Below are 16,230 nucleotides of genomic sequence, written 5' to 3'. Positions count from 1 at the left end.
TTTGAATTGCTTCACCACAAATGTCAAATTGAATGTTTTTAGGACTTGGGAACTTGAGACAAGCTTAGCTTGTATCCATTGCAGCACCAACTAACATTCTGGGGAGTTAGTGATGCAATGGATCTTGTGACTTCGATGCCCTGGAAAGCCCCAGGTACCAGGATGTGTACACAGACTACTGCAGCCTCTGTGCAGTGCTGGGACCATATTGAGATCGCTCTTATCTTAGGTCAAAGGGATTTTCTTCTCTCTGACTCTCATTGGGTTTTTCACAGGACATGAAATGGACAGGATAGAAGAGACTCTCGGGATATTCCCTGGCAATAAAACCTAATTACTTTCTGGGGCATATTTATTACTCCAACAAAAGAACAACTTTCCTCTAGTTAATATCTCAGTGAAAACTTTAATGACTTAATTTATAGAAAGTATAGTTTATAAAGAGAAGGTATCCTTTGCCAATATCTGGTTTCACAGAATAACCCTACATCTTTAAAAAAAACGTACACTTAAAAAAGCACAGGATTCATGTATTAAATATTGTATTGACTGAGCATAGGAAGAACCCCAATTCAATCTCTGACAAACTGTCATTGAAGAAAACCATTTAAAAATGTCTGAATTTTATTAGGGATCTCCTTGTTGGGAACTTGGCTGAGGGTTACTGAGCATGGCGTCTTTGGTAGGGAAGGTGGGAGGGGTGATGAGCGACACCCTTTGCTTGCTTGGAGACTGGCATAGGGACTGGCCCCCTAAGTTCATGGCACTGCTTAGGAACTTTGAATAGTAGGGAAAGCATCCCAGCAGGCAATTAGGAACAATTATGAGTAGCAGACTGACCTCTGCTGGGAAATCTCTCTATTTTCACCCCACGGTTCCTATAATATCGGTCCGTCCTGAGGTTGCCCGGCCGTCCTTAGTTCTGTTTCAAGTCCTGTCTCCTTGCCATGCTCTAACTGGTCTACATTTGTTCTAGCGGACAACGTAGCCCTTCTGTAGTCTGTTTACCTGTACGCATTATCTTCTCCTTTGTTTTCCATGTCAGTCCATGTACAGAGGATCACCGGTTAGTACAAATTTTAGACTTTCCAGCTGCTGATTTTTATAGGTAAAAGAGAACCTAAACTATTGTCTTATTTGGTAAAAGCCATCAAAGTAAGTGCTCTTTTAATCTGCTTACCCTGCTTTCTTTTGTTTTAGTCAAATTCTAAATATAAAGAATAGCTGCATTTTTGTTTGACTTTTTTTGTTGGCAATTCCCTGCATGTTGTTATGCTGTGTTTTTTGAAACTTTAAATAAAATAAACATTTAAGCTCTACTTTCCAGTTGTTTTCAGTTTGTAAGCTCAACAAACGCCCCTAAACTTTCATAAACCCATTTGCCCATTTGTCTCTATTGCCTGCATTATTATTTTTTGTGCTATTACACAGGCATGACCAAATGCTATCATTATCTAACAACATCCTAATTATTACATAGTTCAATGAGTCGCAATATTCTGGTGAATTACTGAGCCTGTTTTCTTTTCAAACAGATAAAGTTAGTCAACATTAATGCTACTGACATCGCCGATGGCCGACCGTCAATTGTTCTTGGGCTGATGTGGACCATTATACTGTATTTCCAGGTACTGTACTACATGTTTGCTTGCTGTGACATCCAAGAGGGATCGGGTGGCAGAAATTCATAATGCCCTCTTTTCCGTACCCTTTAGTTGATCCTTGACTCAGCAGAAGTGTGGCTCCCTACATTCATATTTTAAGAGAAAAAATTCTGTTTCTCCCACTCAACCCTGTCATATATGATTCCTAAACCCCAAAGAAATGCCAGGACAATCAATCTGAAATGTAGACATCCCACAGCGGCAAGATGTATGCATATAGAAGGAGCTCAGGAAAATGTTACTTTGATTTTACCTGGGCAGGGAACCCTTCTATGTTCTATTAGACACAGCAGGGAGAAGTGAACCTGCCTTTGTGTCTAGATTAATCACTAGGCTTTACCTTAATAATTACGTCAATCTCCTTTCCATTGGTATGACAGAATAACCAAGGCACTGCAATATATAAAGAACACAGTTTCATTTAGGCCGCAGTTTTGAAAGCTGAAAGTCTGAGTGAGATGTGGCAGCTTTAGGAAGGGCTCCTTGGCTTCTTGTCATGGTGGGTGACATTGTGGCAGGCATGAAAAAGAAGTAGCATGGTGAGAGAAGAAGCCATGGAGAAAAGCGAGGTACTGGGCTTGCAGGCATGGCAACCCTAAGACTCACCAGCTCCTTCCCAATGCAGCTCCCCCAGGGGTTCCTTCAATAAATCAGTACTTCTCATTATCACCATGCAGACAAGTCTCCCAACCCTCAGGAAACAGCTCAAACTGTAGCATCAATGAATCCCCTCAGCAAGTCAATATTTATCTCGGTGTGTAAGATACACCCAGCAATGTAACATGAAGTACAAGGAAAACTAAGAGGGGCTGGAGGGATGGCTCAGGGTTAAGAGCACTGGCTGCTCTTCCAGAGGACCTGGGTTCAATTCCCAGCACCCACATGGCAGCTCATAACCTTCTGTAACTCGAGTTCCAGGAGATCTGAGGGCCTTCTCTGGCTTCCACGGACACCAGAGACACACATGATGCACATCCATATGCGTGTACAAAATACTCATACACACAAAATACAGTAGATTAGCATTAAAAACATTTTTTCAAAGGGCTAAGATACTAACCATACCCTGTAAAAACTCATTTCCCCCCCCCCCCCGGGGCATAAAGGATGCTAAGATTGGTCATTCTCCATGGGGAAGTAAACCCTGAGCAAAAAGGAACAAAGACTATCTTAACTGCTTTCTGCTTGTTCCCACACACAGATCGAAGAGCTGACCAGCAACCTCCCACAGTTGCAGTCTCTGTCCAGCAGTGCTTCCTCTGTGGACAGCATGGTCAGCACTGAGACTGCCAGCCCACCAAGCAAGCGCAAGGTGACTGCCAAGATCCAAGGCAATGCCAAAAAGACTCTGCTAAAGTGGGTCCAACACACAGCAGGCAAGTAAGTGCCAACAGTTTGCTTAACCTGAAGTCCTGAAAGATCTCGAGGCCAGTGAAATGCTCCCGTCACTTCTCATGGTCATGGGATTTGAGAAGATATTGGATAAGCATCTTTTCTTCAACCTTTGCTTTTTTCTCCTCCAATTAACAAAAGTGCTGGCCGGATGGCTCCAGCCAGTAAAATCCATCATTTGGTGAGCCTGGCGACCTGAGTTAGATCCCAGGAGAATAGAAAGGTGAGGACTGCTCCAGGTTGTCATCTGACCTCGACAAGCACACAAGAGCACACACAGAGAGTCATAAAAAAAATGGATATAGGCACACAAGTACTACTCGTGCCCTAGGAAACCCTGTGATAAAATTAATCCCTGCTTCATATACGTGATTAAGGCTGATTGAGAAGCTTGATTACTCACCTTTGATTCATAGCATGGAGGTTAATTCTAATCAGGCCATTGTTTTGAATTTCTGCTCTCATTTAGAAGGTTGTAAAAGGTTCATGCTTGGTTTTCTCCTTGTTAAAAGCTTCTGAGTTCTATTTAATGACAATGTAAGCTGAAGATGAGATCCTTGGGAAAACGTTTACATATTCTGAGACTGTCTAGACACATTTTCCCCCTCTTTGGTCTTTATCTGAAACATGGATTTCTCTGTCCACGCTAGCGTTACTACATGTAGCCGAAATTTACAGAGATTCACATTTTTATTATAGTGGATATAAATGCAGTAGTTGCAGGGGCTCCTTTTAGCATATTTAGTGGGGTTTCCATTGATCAGCCTATTCTGTGGTTTGCTCTCAGTTGGGACAAGTTTCTTTATATTAAAAATGGTATTTTCATTTGTTCTTCCCTAATGACATAAAAAACTAATTTATTTTCTCCCAGGCTTGCTCGCATAAGTCCAATATGAATCCAATTATCTACTTCTGGAAAGTAATTATAAACAAGACCTTATGAAATATTGAGGCACTAAATATAGTGACTTTTTTTTGAATGTTCAAAGCACAAAATTCAGTGGAGGAGAAGATGAACAGAGAAGATGTAATTAATGTTAATAATGTATGTGGTTTTGATTAGCTTTTAAAGTGTGTTGATGATTTTCTAATTTGAGAGTCTCTGACTCAAGATGTCATGAGAAATATTTCCAAAAGCAAAGTGTGGTTTCTCTTTAGAGTCTGTAGTAAAAATTAAATTTGGAAACCCTCCTACATTGCTTATCCATTACTTCATTGCAACTGCACTGGACAACCCTGGAGCTATTGCAGTCTTACTAAACAGGAAGTAGCCACAGCCTAGGCAGACCAGAGATCTCATGCTTGGGTTCATCATAATCTGCTTGCACAACAGACCCTGGCATGAGTATGTATGTATGTATATATATATATATATATATATATATATACACACACACACACACACACATATATGGTGATTAGTCAAAGTTGTTCATGCAACTTGTATTCTGATATCAATGACGATTTTCTTTTCCTTGTCTTTAAGTAGATGTATAATTGGGGGCCTGAGAAGTCTCTACCCATCAATGCATTACTAAGATTCATCTCTTTGATATATGCATGCACTGCAGAGGGGCAGAAAGTGAATCCCTGTGCTATGAAAATTCTTTCAGACCACGTGATATTAAAATGCAGCCCTATTGCCAATAATTTTTGTATAAATTGCCTTTTTTTGCTACCTCAGCCTGTGCGTCTCAGCGTCTTGCCTGACACAGTGAGGGCTTCAGATTCCATCCCCATCTCACCGTATGAATGGCAATATTCCTAAAATCATCTTGTGTGGGACTCTAGTTAGTAATCACTGGGCTAACTGTGATCCATATCTTCACACAAATAGTACAGAAAAGTCAATAAAAAAAGTCTTTTAGGATGCAAGGTAATTAAGCCCTTCAAGCTTTTAATAAGTTTTACAAATATTTTCAGAAATGTAAGCGTTGAGTTGCAGCATTGGGGTGTCACTGCCAACTAAGAATCTTTGTGTTTGGGGGCAGAAACTGGCGATAGAACCAAGCAAGCAAACATGTGTGCATCCAAATTAACACTAGTAGTTCTATGTAAACAACAGTACCGGTCAAAAAACCTATGAACTGGACACAGTTGTCACTGCCTTGCAGGATGGGCCTGGTTTCTTTGTGTTTCTGTACAAAATTCATAGATGATAAATTTGAGGTGAAACCAACATTGTTTTGTAAAGGCAAGCTACTAATTTGATGTGATGAGAAACAATATGTATACCTTTAGATTAACACACGCATTTTCCATATATTTTCAATGAACAGAAGAAAATGAACTGGCAGTTTTAATTACTCTAAGATAATAAATACTTAAGAGAACTATGTTTCAGTCCAATAAGTTCAAGAAAATCAGAAAAAATAACTAATTATATGGTGAATATATTGGCTTGTTTATTTATTAATTCTGCTACCTTATTCAATTGAGGACTAATTTTTAGTGCCTTAAAGAGACAAACATTTTGCATGAAGAAATGGGAACAAAGGGCAAGTGTTGGGATGAGGGTAAGATGAAGGCATTGTATTCAAATAAGCAGAAACAAGGATGGAGCCACAGAGGGTAGTAGATTTCTGCTGAAAAAAACTACATATGTATCTAGAGTTAATGGCTTCAGAGAATATTCAAATAGGCTGTATAATTACAGAAACCCTAAGAGATAGTTTAACATGTTTATTTACAAAGTCAATACGAGTTCCAAAGGTTTTACTTTTGGCACATATGTTTTGTGCAGCCAGTAGACACAGACACAGTATGTTTGAGAGTCAAATGTTATTCTTCTTTAGGATAGGACTTGGAGATCACTTATCAACTTACTCATGGACGTGTCAGACTGTATTTTTTATGAAAACCTTGAGAACCTGCTAAAAACTAAATGATGTTTCTGCTTCATTTGGAAATATCTATACAATTAAGAAGACTAATTTTATTTTAAATTTACTAACTGATTGTGTGTGTGTGTGTGTGTGTGTGTGTGTGTGTGTGTGTGTGTGTGTGTGTGTGTGAAAGAGAGAGAGACAGAGACAGGGAGACGGGGAAGTTGTTACGTCATCACATGCTGTGGAACTGAGAGGACAGCCCTTGGGAGTTGATTTGCTCTTCTTCCACCACGTGGTATCAAACTCCCTTCGACGGTCAGCCTTGCACAGCCGAGCGCTTTTACTTACTGAGCCGCTTTACTGGCAGGTTGAGACTAATTTTTAGAAAAGAAACTTTGGAAGATTGTATTTGCCAAGTGTGACGAAAGCGCCGGTGTCTGTAGCTTTTACCCCTCTCCAGGAGGTTCTCAAGATGTTCAGGATAGTCTCTAGAACTCTCTTCCTAGCTCCCTTTGCACTTGATAAGTTACACTCTGGAGGAGGCCTCGCTGCAAGGTTGTGTTGCTTCTGTTTTCAACAAGAACCTATTATCACCAGCTTGAACAGCCGCATCAATTAGAACTGGTTTCTCATTAGACATGTTCACCACCAAAGATAAAGGATTCACCACCAGGAATTTCTCTCAAAGAAATCAGAGAGAGAGAGAGAGAGAGAGAGAGAGAGAGAGAGAGAGAGAGAGAGAGATGATATGTAGATGATAGATAGGTGATAGATAGATGATAGATAGATAGATAGATAGATAGATAGATAGATAGATAGAGAGAGAGAGAGAGAGAGATAATAGATAAAGAGAGATGATAGATAGATAGATAGATAGATAGATAGATAGATAGATAGATAGATAGATAGATAGACAGACAGACAGTTGCAAACCACTTGATTGGTGGAACAACTGGAGTTAGTGTCTGAACATATGTATGAGCTGCGTGGGGAGCACATTGCACATGTGACTGCATTGACTTACATATGTGATTGCAATGTATCTTATCTTCTATAATGTACTTGACATGACTTAGACACACCATCTTAGCCTGTTAGAGCCTGTGCTCACAGGACACGGTGAGGCTTATTATATTTTTATCTTAATATTTTCCCCTCTTAAAAATTTTCACACATTTTAAAATAATTGCATTTTCCTTTCAAAAACATGCATAAAACGTGCTCTGAAGGGCCCATCACAGTAATAGAAAAGTACCGTGTCGAAAATACTGGGTGGTAGTAATCACCTCTAATCCAGACTTTCAGAAGTATGAGAGAGGAGACTTGACAGGGCCAAAATGAATTACATAGTAAGACTCTCTCAAAACAAGTTAAGAAAAGAAGATAAAAGAGGAAATGAAAAGAAAGAAAACTATATAAGTAAAATGTGTTCTTCTTAATACCCTCTAAAATTGTGATTGACATATACCTTTGATTGACATAGAGCATCTTTGGTTGACATGACTGGGCTTTATTCAAACCCTAAAGCAAGTGCTGCGATCAGTCTAGAATGTGACATTGTTTTCTCTGTTTATCACGCTCAGGCAGATGGGAATAGAAGTGAAAGACTTCGGGAAGAGCTGGAGGACTGGGCTGGCCTTCCATTCCGTCATCCATGCCATCCGGCCTGAGCTGGTGGACCTGGAGAAGGTGAAAAGTAGATCGAACAGGGAAAACCTGGAGGATGCCTTCACCATCGCTGAAACACAACTGGGCATTCCCAGACTCCTTGATCCTGAAGGTACACAGAACCGTCCTCAACTGATATATGTAGGCATGGCATGTTCGCATGCCCCTGACCCACACATTTCATGACTTCTGAGATTCCACTAAGAAACATAAAGCTGGGGAGTGCATAGTGGAATAATAACTTCCTGTGTGGTGTGTCTTCTACATGTTTGTCACCCTGTTGTGGGGAATAGGTTATACCAGTATTCCAGACAGCTCTTTGCCATTGGCATACCAAGCCAAGCAGTGGTGGCACACATCTTTAATCCCAGCACTGGGGAGACAAATGCAGGCGGATCTCTGTGAGTTCTAGGCCAACCTGGTCTACAAGAGCTAGTTCCAGGACAGGAACCAAAGCTACAGTGAAACCCTGTCTTGAAAAACCAAAATCCAAAAACCAAAGCATAAAAAACAAGAACAACAACAAAATGCCATTGGCATATCAGCCTGGTGCACAGAACTTAAAAGACCCTTTGGATGACTCTAAATTCATAGTGCTCTACCCGAAGATCAGTGCACCTCTCAGACCTCATCAAAGTTTCTTTGAGCAGAGGTTAAAGCAGATGCACACAGCTGATCAAAGGGCGAGAAGGAATGTCAGTGATCACTCAGTCAGGTTTTTCATACTAACTAATTTATTTACATTTCAGTGGTGTATGCAGCTCCACTCCGTGTATTATTACTGAATATGCATACATATTTTCCCTGACTTATGCTGATTTTGCATAAATATCAGTAGCTTCAACAACTAAGTTAATCGAGATGCTTTCAGGCTGTCTCTCAAAGAGTGCTTGTCTAAAGCACTGGTATTTTGAATGTCCACATTGAAGAAACTCTCTGAGGAGTCAGATACAGTAAAATTTATCAGGTAATATTTATCCATGGTTGGCCCTATTTGCACCTACACAAGCAGTCACTAGCATTACACACGTGGACATTTGGACCCCACAGGCTCACTCGGATTCTTTATTAACTGACAGGACATTTATGTAATCATGCAGCTTCTTCGATGAATGATAAATTGGCCTTGAAATGATCTACAAGGAATGTGTGCTACTTCCCACAAAGCTCTCTCTCAAAAAGTACCCCTTGTCCATGTGATAGCATTTCTACCCAGTATCCTCCAGACTAAACTTTTCTTCTTGGTTCAAGATGTAAGCTTGGGATGCAGCAACTATGTTTCAAAACTTGTGTTGATAAACACCTAAGGCGTGAAGTAACTCACATAATTGAGCTTTATTTTTACAGATGTTGATGTGGACAAGCCAGATGAGAAGTCTATTATGACCTATGTAGCCCAGTTTCTGACGCAATATCCTGATATCCGCGGTGCAGGGTGTGATGGACAAGAGAATGAGGTAGGATTTTGCTGTCTGAATTGCTGGACACTCCACAAAGAGAGCATACGTTTATACATACTTACTGTTTTTAAGAAGTTACTCAGACTGAATTTTAATATGAGAACAAGGGTATAAATTTAATTATAACTTAGTAAGGAATACTCAGTAGACCTGATGGGGTTAACAAAGATTTCTCTGGTTCATATGACAGGTACCCCAGACAGATGATTACCAGTAGTAGATGTTATAATTACATTTAAATTAAGGAGAGTCAGCAGCTTAGGGCTTTAATACAGCACATCAAGTATACACAAAGTCTGGTGGTTTCTTGTTCTTCCTGATCTGCTAAAATTTAATTTAGAATTTCAAAGTTTATGTATCTATTTGCAGAAAACACGGATGTCAGACATACTTTGCACAAGTTCTAATTACTCACTGCAATTCGATTTTCCATATTTCAATAGTTTAAATGACATTTCACTTCTCAACATTCTTGGATAACCTATGCTCACTGTCATAATATTTAAAATGTTGGATGAAAAGAAAATGACCTGTATAGCTAGAACCTGGAAAAAACCTAAATGTCCCTTGACTGAAGAATGGATAAGGAAAATGTGATACATTTACACAATGGAGTAACAGCAGAAAAAATAATGACATCTTGAAATTTGCAGGCAAATGGATGGAGCTAGAAAACACCATATTAAGTAAAGTAACCCAGACTCAGAAAGACAAATATCATATGTACTCATTCATAAGTGTCTTTTAGACATAAAGCAAAAAAAAAAACAGCCTACAATTCACAACCCCAGAGAACCTAGACAATGAGGACCCTGAGAGAGACTGTATGAATCTAATCTTCATAAGAAGTAGAAAAAGACAAGATATCCTGAGTAAATTGGAGCGTGGAGACTATAGGAGAGGGTTGAAGGAGAGAGAAGCAGGAAGGGGAGCAGAGAAAAAGGTATAGCTCAATAAAATCAATAAAATCATGTTGAACAGGAAAAGAGATAAAGAAAATTAACTGTATTTGACCTTTTTTTAGATAGAATGTGTTCCCAGAAATGCAACCTAAAGTAATGTGTTGCTGTTATTCTCTAACATATTTATGTACATGTATGTAGAATCACAGCATTTTAGAAAAAAATTACAGCACCCATCAACTTGGTCATTTTTGCACAAATATGAAAAACAGTGCAGGCCACTGTGTGCATGAGCAATGATTTATTCGTACAAACTTAAACATGTAAATTTTCAGTTTTCTATGACAAACAGCAGGGTGAAATTTTCTTACGAGATTATTTCTTTGGAGTGGAATTCCTACTCTCATCTGAACTTTAAATTGCCAGCCACGTTTGAAGTCTTGTTCAAGCTCCAGGGTTGAATGCCCGGCCTTGTTTGCGTTCTAGGCCTCGTTTCCTGGGACACGGCACTGATGCACGGGTCCTGCTGCAGTCTTTCAAACCTCAGCACAAGCCATTGGCCACCACAAAGTTGGAATTTTATGTTAAGGTTAAGTACCCCAGGGCACATGATGAATGAGTTGCTAAGATGTCTCTGTCTCCTTTGCCCTGATTTCATTTGGAGCTTTGGAGCTGTTTGAGACTATAATGAAGATATATACAAAGCAAGAGCTTTTAAAAGAGTAAATAATAAAAACTTTGAAACAGGCCCAAGAAGGAAGGATCAGGGAGCAGAAGCCACATCCGCAAGAACCACAGGTATTGTGCGGGCAGGAGGAGTCAGCGACCCAGGAAAGGATGGAGGGAAGTGAAGCTGACTGCTGTTTCAAGGTGCTCCTGCGCAGAATGAATGGAGCTGTTTCAAGGTGCTCCCAGGCAGAATGAATGGAGCTGTTTCAAGGTGCTCCCAGGCAGAATGAATGAAGCTGTTTCAAGGTGCTCCCAGGCAGAATGAATGGAGCTGTTTCAAGGTGCTCCCAGGCAGAATGAATGGAGCTGTTTCAAGGTGCTCCCAGGCAGAATGAATGAAGCTGTTTCAAGGTGCTCCCAGGCAGAATGAATGGAGCTGTTTCAAGGTGCTCCCAGGCAGAATGAATGAAGCTGTTTCAAGGTGCTCCCAGGCAGAATGAATGGAGCTGTTTCAAGGTGCTTCTGGGCAGAAGGAATGGAGCAGTTGGTAGAACTGGGCTTCCTAGGACAGTAGTTTAGAAAACCTCTCGTTCTTGTTCTTTCCAGCACCCAGGAAGAGACTGGCCACTAGAGTAGTTAATCATGAATAAAGCGATTGTTCCCGAGAGGCATAGGAAAGACTCAAGGGAAGCCCCAGCTCCTGCTAGTGTGGATTCATACCAGGGTGCAGTCGATCAGGCCTATAGCTTTTGCTGGTAAACCTGGACTTGCAAGTTGCTACGTGGGTGAGAAACTTTATTTAAAGCACTGGAGTCACCCACATACAACACAGGTTTCCAGCTTGCTTTCCTATTTGAAATATGTATATCTTCCCCATGGTAGATTTATGAGTGATCTGGGTTTTTATTGGGGATGTCTCTGATACGAATTGTCATATCAGACAGATAAGTAACTCTGGCTACATACATTTGTTGGGTGAAAGAGGATGCCTGTGAGCAAGAATTTAAGGCAAAAATCCTTAGAGATGAGAGCCTACACACACACACACACACACACACACACATACATACATGAGCACATGCACACACACAGGATGTACACAGGACATATACACAGAGAGTGCACACACAAAGGACACACAGACAGAAGGAATATACAAACAGGACACACACAGAGGACACAGATGAGAGAGAAAGTGAGGGAGGGAGGAGAGACACACTTTTTAGTACACTTCATGACAGAAGCCTTAATATTAATATTAAGAGAATGACAATAATGTAAGAAATAAAATTTAACTATTTAAAGCTAAATATTGTAATAATTAAAATATGTTTTACAACTTTTATTTGTCAGTTACGTTAATGGTGCATAACAGTGTAAATGAACTTGGCAGATTTTACTGGTGTCCATATTAGGGTGGCAGATCCATTCAGAGCCTTTGGTATTTGTTAACTTGGGTTTTAGTAAATTTCTTGGTTCATTTTAAAACAATGTCCTCTTATTTTGTTTATTTCATTTCTGTATCACCTATATGGCCCTATTTCAATGAATATATTATGGATTCATTTAAAATATGATTCCTTGTGCCAGTGGTTTGGCACAGCAGGTAAAGAAGCGAAGCATGCTGTCAAGACAGACAATAAGACCTCAAATCCCTGGGCCTGCACGGTAGGAAGAAAGAACTCCAGGAAGTTGTCCCCTGGACTCCACATCCATGCTCCAGAAGCATGCGCACTCCATTTAATCCCTACACACGTGCAAAATAAGTAACATGTAAATATATGCATGCATGTATACATACATGCATATACATAAGTATGTGCGTATACACACACATATATACATTTTCTAACTGGAAGTGCACATTCACCATGCCGTTATTCAATCAGCAAAACCAATGAAGAAACTTTTAACGTAGTCCTTGGGCAATTTGTACTAAGTATAAATGAATAAAATAGGCCAGTTAATTCCGTTCAATTACCTAATAGCCTTTCAATTACTCTTTTCCCCTCAACACATTATTGATGAACCTCAGAAGGTACAGTGCAGTATTAACTGTGGGACTCATAGAAAGATGCATCTTCAGGCAGTGTATTTCCAGGGAAAATATGAGTCCCTATAATCTTTCCTTACATATTTCACAGAAAATATTTGAAACTATTTTGAAGCATGTTTACAGATTATATGTATTTCCACATATGATTATTTCAAGTTCAAATAAAAACATCACTGGTCAGCTAATTTCAGTAACTTGCTGGAAGCTGTGTAAGCATTTCAAAGTCATTATATGTCTGAAATTATTATTTATCAGTGGATAGATGCCTCTCCAACAATTCTCATCCTTTTCTACATAATTTTGCTCCTGATTTATATTGTTTGTATATTTTCATATTGTTAGGAAATATTTCGAGTTTTCCCATCTTTTGCCAATTTTATACAAAATTCTAAGGTAAGATTTAAGGAGTCTTGAATGAGCGTTTCAAATATTCTTCACTTCTTAGCTTCTTCATCGTTCCTTTGCATGCATTTTGTTCAAGCTCACCTTCTATTTAGTGTGCATATTTTATGTTAATAATATAACAATGTTAATTATCCATCATGCAAATTCATTTACTTTCTGGCATAACAAATAATATGTGTCTATGTGACTAAATATTAGTGTCTACCTAAGCCCACTAATTTTTAATATGGTATCAAGTAATGTACTTACCAGCACTAATAGAAAGAGGTCCGTGGTGATTCTGTTGGCTTTTCTGAAAGGTAATATACAAAGTAGAAGGCAAGTGAAGTGACTATTTTGACATCTTATAATATGAAGCAGAAAACCACTGAAAATAGTAAAAATCCAGCTTGTCCCCAGTCTGAGGACATCTCTTTGGCTCAATATTGGGTCAAAGTCCATATATTTAGTAAACGCTACATACATGTAGAAGTATTTGCAAAATGAATGCTTGTGTTCAAGTTGTTGAGTGCTTAGCCTATCTTTTAACTTCTACATATTTCTTTATATAATTTCTAGGCCCTGGGCATGAATATCTATTATTGCAATAGATTTATGCCAACATGGGGATAAAAGGCTAGAAGTAACTAATTTTATGTCAAGTATGAAATTATTTTTGTTTCCTGATCCACACAGCCTAAGTTTTTGCCTCTATAAGTATGCCATAAAAGTATAAGGGTGCCTTTGTGTTTAAAAGAGAGAAAAGGAGGTAATGCTGATAATCAAGCTAGTTTGGTGTGCTGGTGTTTGGATGAAATGTAGGCAAAGAGACTTCTGTATCTTTCAAATGCATGTGGAAGTCACCATTTGAAGAAAAGCCACTGAACCAATAGTTTATGAGACTCTTGGTGTTGTTTAGAACTTCATTTTCCTATTACAAAAGGAGATATTGAGTGTAAGGGTAGCTGCATCCCCCTCACCTCTTCAGAAGGTCTGTTTCTTCCCCACCACCAGGGCCCTCTGCTGCACAGACTCTAATGCCGTCATTTCAGAGCACAATCCCCCGATGACTCCTGAAGTCATGTCATTTAATAACAGCAGCTGTTCTTAGGGTCAGTTCCCAGGGTATGTCAGAAGTTGACAAGATACCTACCATAGAAGGCTGGCGGTGGCGTTCTTAGTTCACTGAGACAAAGGCCGGGGAGGAGGAGTGGCCAGTTTGACTTCCTGTTCCTGGGAGATAGACGGGGGTTATTTTTCCTCGCAGATCAGAGCTGTGCATTCATTAATAGGTTCATTGTGTTCATGAAAATCAACTCATAAAAAAACGTGACCTTGATTACATTCACCTGCTCATTCAAAAGAACATCATGGGGAGAGCTGAGGTTCTGCAGGCTGGCCCCAGTTTCAGGGTTTTCTTAATAAATGCACAACCAGTTCATCATTATTCCATTGCCATCTATTGAGAGATACGGAGTGACAAGCTGCACGTTAGCCACTGGATATGAAAGCAATGGCAGACATCAGGCAGGATGGGTATAGGGGCTAAGGCTGCTTCAGGTTCATAGAGGGCAGTCCTCCCTGTGGCTCTGTGTGCTGAAACAAGAGCTGGGGTCACCCGAATATTTGTGATAGCAATTCTTGAGTGTCTCCCACATCTATTGAGCCAGGCTCACCTGGGCTGTCACAATCCCTCCAGGTGAGTGTAATGCCTTTTAAATGTTGAGATAAACTAGCCTAGAAAACTGCTCTATTTCAGAAAGAAGTTCTCAGAGGAGATCTCAGCAAAGCGGGGAAAGAGCTGTCTAGGAAAAAGAGAGCTATATCTACCAGACCCAATGATGGGACAAGTCATGGATCACACCAATATTCTGTGCCTCTCTCTGTCCAGGGTATAACAATAGGGGACTTCAAGTTGTCTCCTAAAGACTAAGAAGGGTATGTGATCAGTCAGGCCAGCAAGATGCTGTACCTGAAAGCCGTTTGCAAGTGCATACACGAAAACCATGTGAAATCAGTTTCTATCTGCCTTGGCATTCCTATAAGAAATGAAATCCCATGAAAAATTAGAATTTTCACTTTGTTGGTACTGGAATGTTTCTGTGTTTGTAGATATGGGTAAGTGGATGAATACTGGACAACTCATTCTGCAGATGACTTGGTAAATCGACAATAAGAATCATGCAGCAAGGGTGCAGGAAATAAAAGTGAATGGTCTATGTGTGTTTTCTGTACATTTAGTAAATACAGTAATAGCATATTTAAAATAGTAGTAGGTGGTATTTGTCTAATGTTTTGATGACTCCTTGACAACCACAATTTACTCCATTCATAGCAGTTCCCGGGATTATCAGTTACTGGTGTTTGCGAAGCACCCCCAGGCTTGTATCTCTTTTATAGACACCACCTTTTCTGGATATATTTTGGATGCAAGATTTTCTATTTTGAGCACGTTTTTCCTTATTTAATCAGTTAGTGCTCTAACTTCAGTCCACACGAACGTTCCCTTAGTGTTGAAAGGGGAAAAGAAGAAAGATAATTTTAGTACTTCAAAGACATTTTATCTGGAATCAGTTTTGTTTCTTATACTACAAAAAAGATGAAGAACAAGGAGAAGAGCAATACCAGAAAATATTTGGTGTGTACTAAGTACTGATTGTAATCAGAGATTAATTGTACATACAGTACTAATAACATTGCAATGTTTCCTGGTTTCCAGAGAGAAGACAGACTAATTTTGAAGGAAACTAAAGTTTGGATAGAACAGTTTGAGAGAGATTTGACTAGAGCACAGATGACAGAGTCGAACCTTCAGGACAGATATCAGGTAAGTGTGGGAAAGAGAGCTGGATGTTTCAAAAGCTTTTCATGCATAAGATGAAGATAAGTCATGGAATGTATATCTAGTCTTCTGAATCATACTGTTGGGAAGATTCTTTAAATAAGTACCAGGCATTGTCTTAAATTTTGAGAGAACGATACTGATTCTACCTAAGCAGGTACCTTGAGGTTGCACTGTGCCCTCGGTACAGAGGGCTGAGCTGTCATCATTTCTGACAGCTCGATCTTATCCACAACGCGGAACAAAAAAGATAGAGTCATTCTTCTCAAAGACCCTTGGAGTTTCAGATGTCAACAGACATAGAAATCCACTGCAACCAACAACTGACTCGAGACCAACGAGAGTTACTAAAACAAGTAGAGCTT

The 16,230-nt window shown here is 39.6% G+C and overlaps 1 protein-coding gene across 1 annotated transcript in view; it reads left to right on the top strand.

Annotated features, from left to right (window-relative positions):
- Syne1 (spectrin repeat containing nuclear envelope protein 1) overlaps window positions 1-16,230 on the top strand; it is a 471,659-nt gene that overhangs the window by 111,637 nt on the left and 343,792 nt on the right. Inside the window, exons 6-12 of the mRNA XM_075949874.1 lie at window positions 1,046-1,066; window positions 1,536-1,628; window positions 2,866-3,044; window positions 7,468-7,664; window positions 8,900-9,009; window positions 12,982-13,032; window positions 15,743-15,850. Coding sequence (XP_075805989.1) covers window positions 1,046-1,066; window positions 1,536-1,628; window positions 2,866-3,044; window positions 7,468-7,664; window positions 8,900-9,009; window positions 12,982-13,032; window positions 15,743-15,850 — 759 coding nt within the window. The remainder of the gene's footprint in view (window positions 1-1,045; window positions 1,067-1,535; window positions 1,629-2,865; window positions 3,045-7,467; window positions 7,665-8,899; window positions 9,010-12,981; window positions 13,033-15,742; window positions 15,851-16,230) is intronic.

The sequence above is a fragment of the Microtus pennsylvanicus genome, chromosome 1 (genome assembly GCF_037038515.1).
Source record: "Microtus pennsylvanicus isolate mMicPen1 chromosome 1, mMicPen1.hap1, whole genome shotgun sequence".
Taxonomy (NCBI): Eukaryota; Metazoa; Chordata; class Mammalia; order Rodentia; family Cricetidae; genus Microtus; species Microtus pennsylvanicus.
Note: the sequence above shows the minus strand (reverse complement) of the source record. Positions and strands in the feature narration are given on the sequence as shown.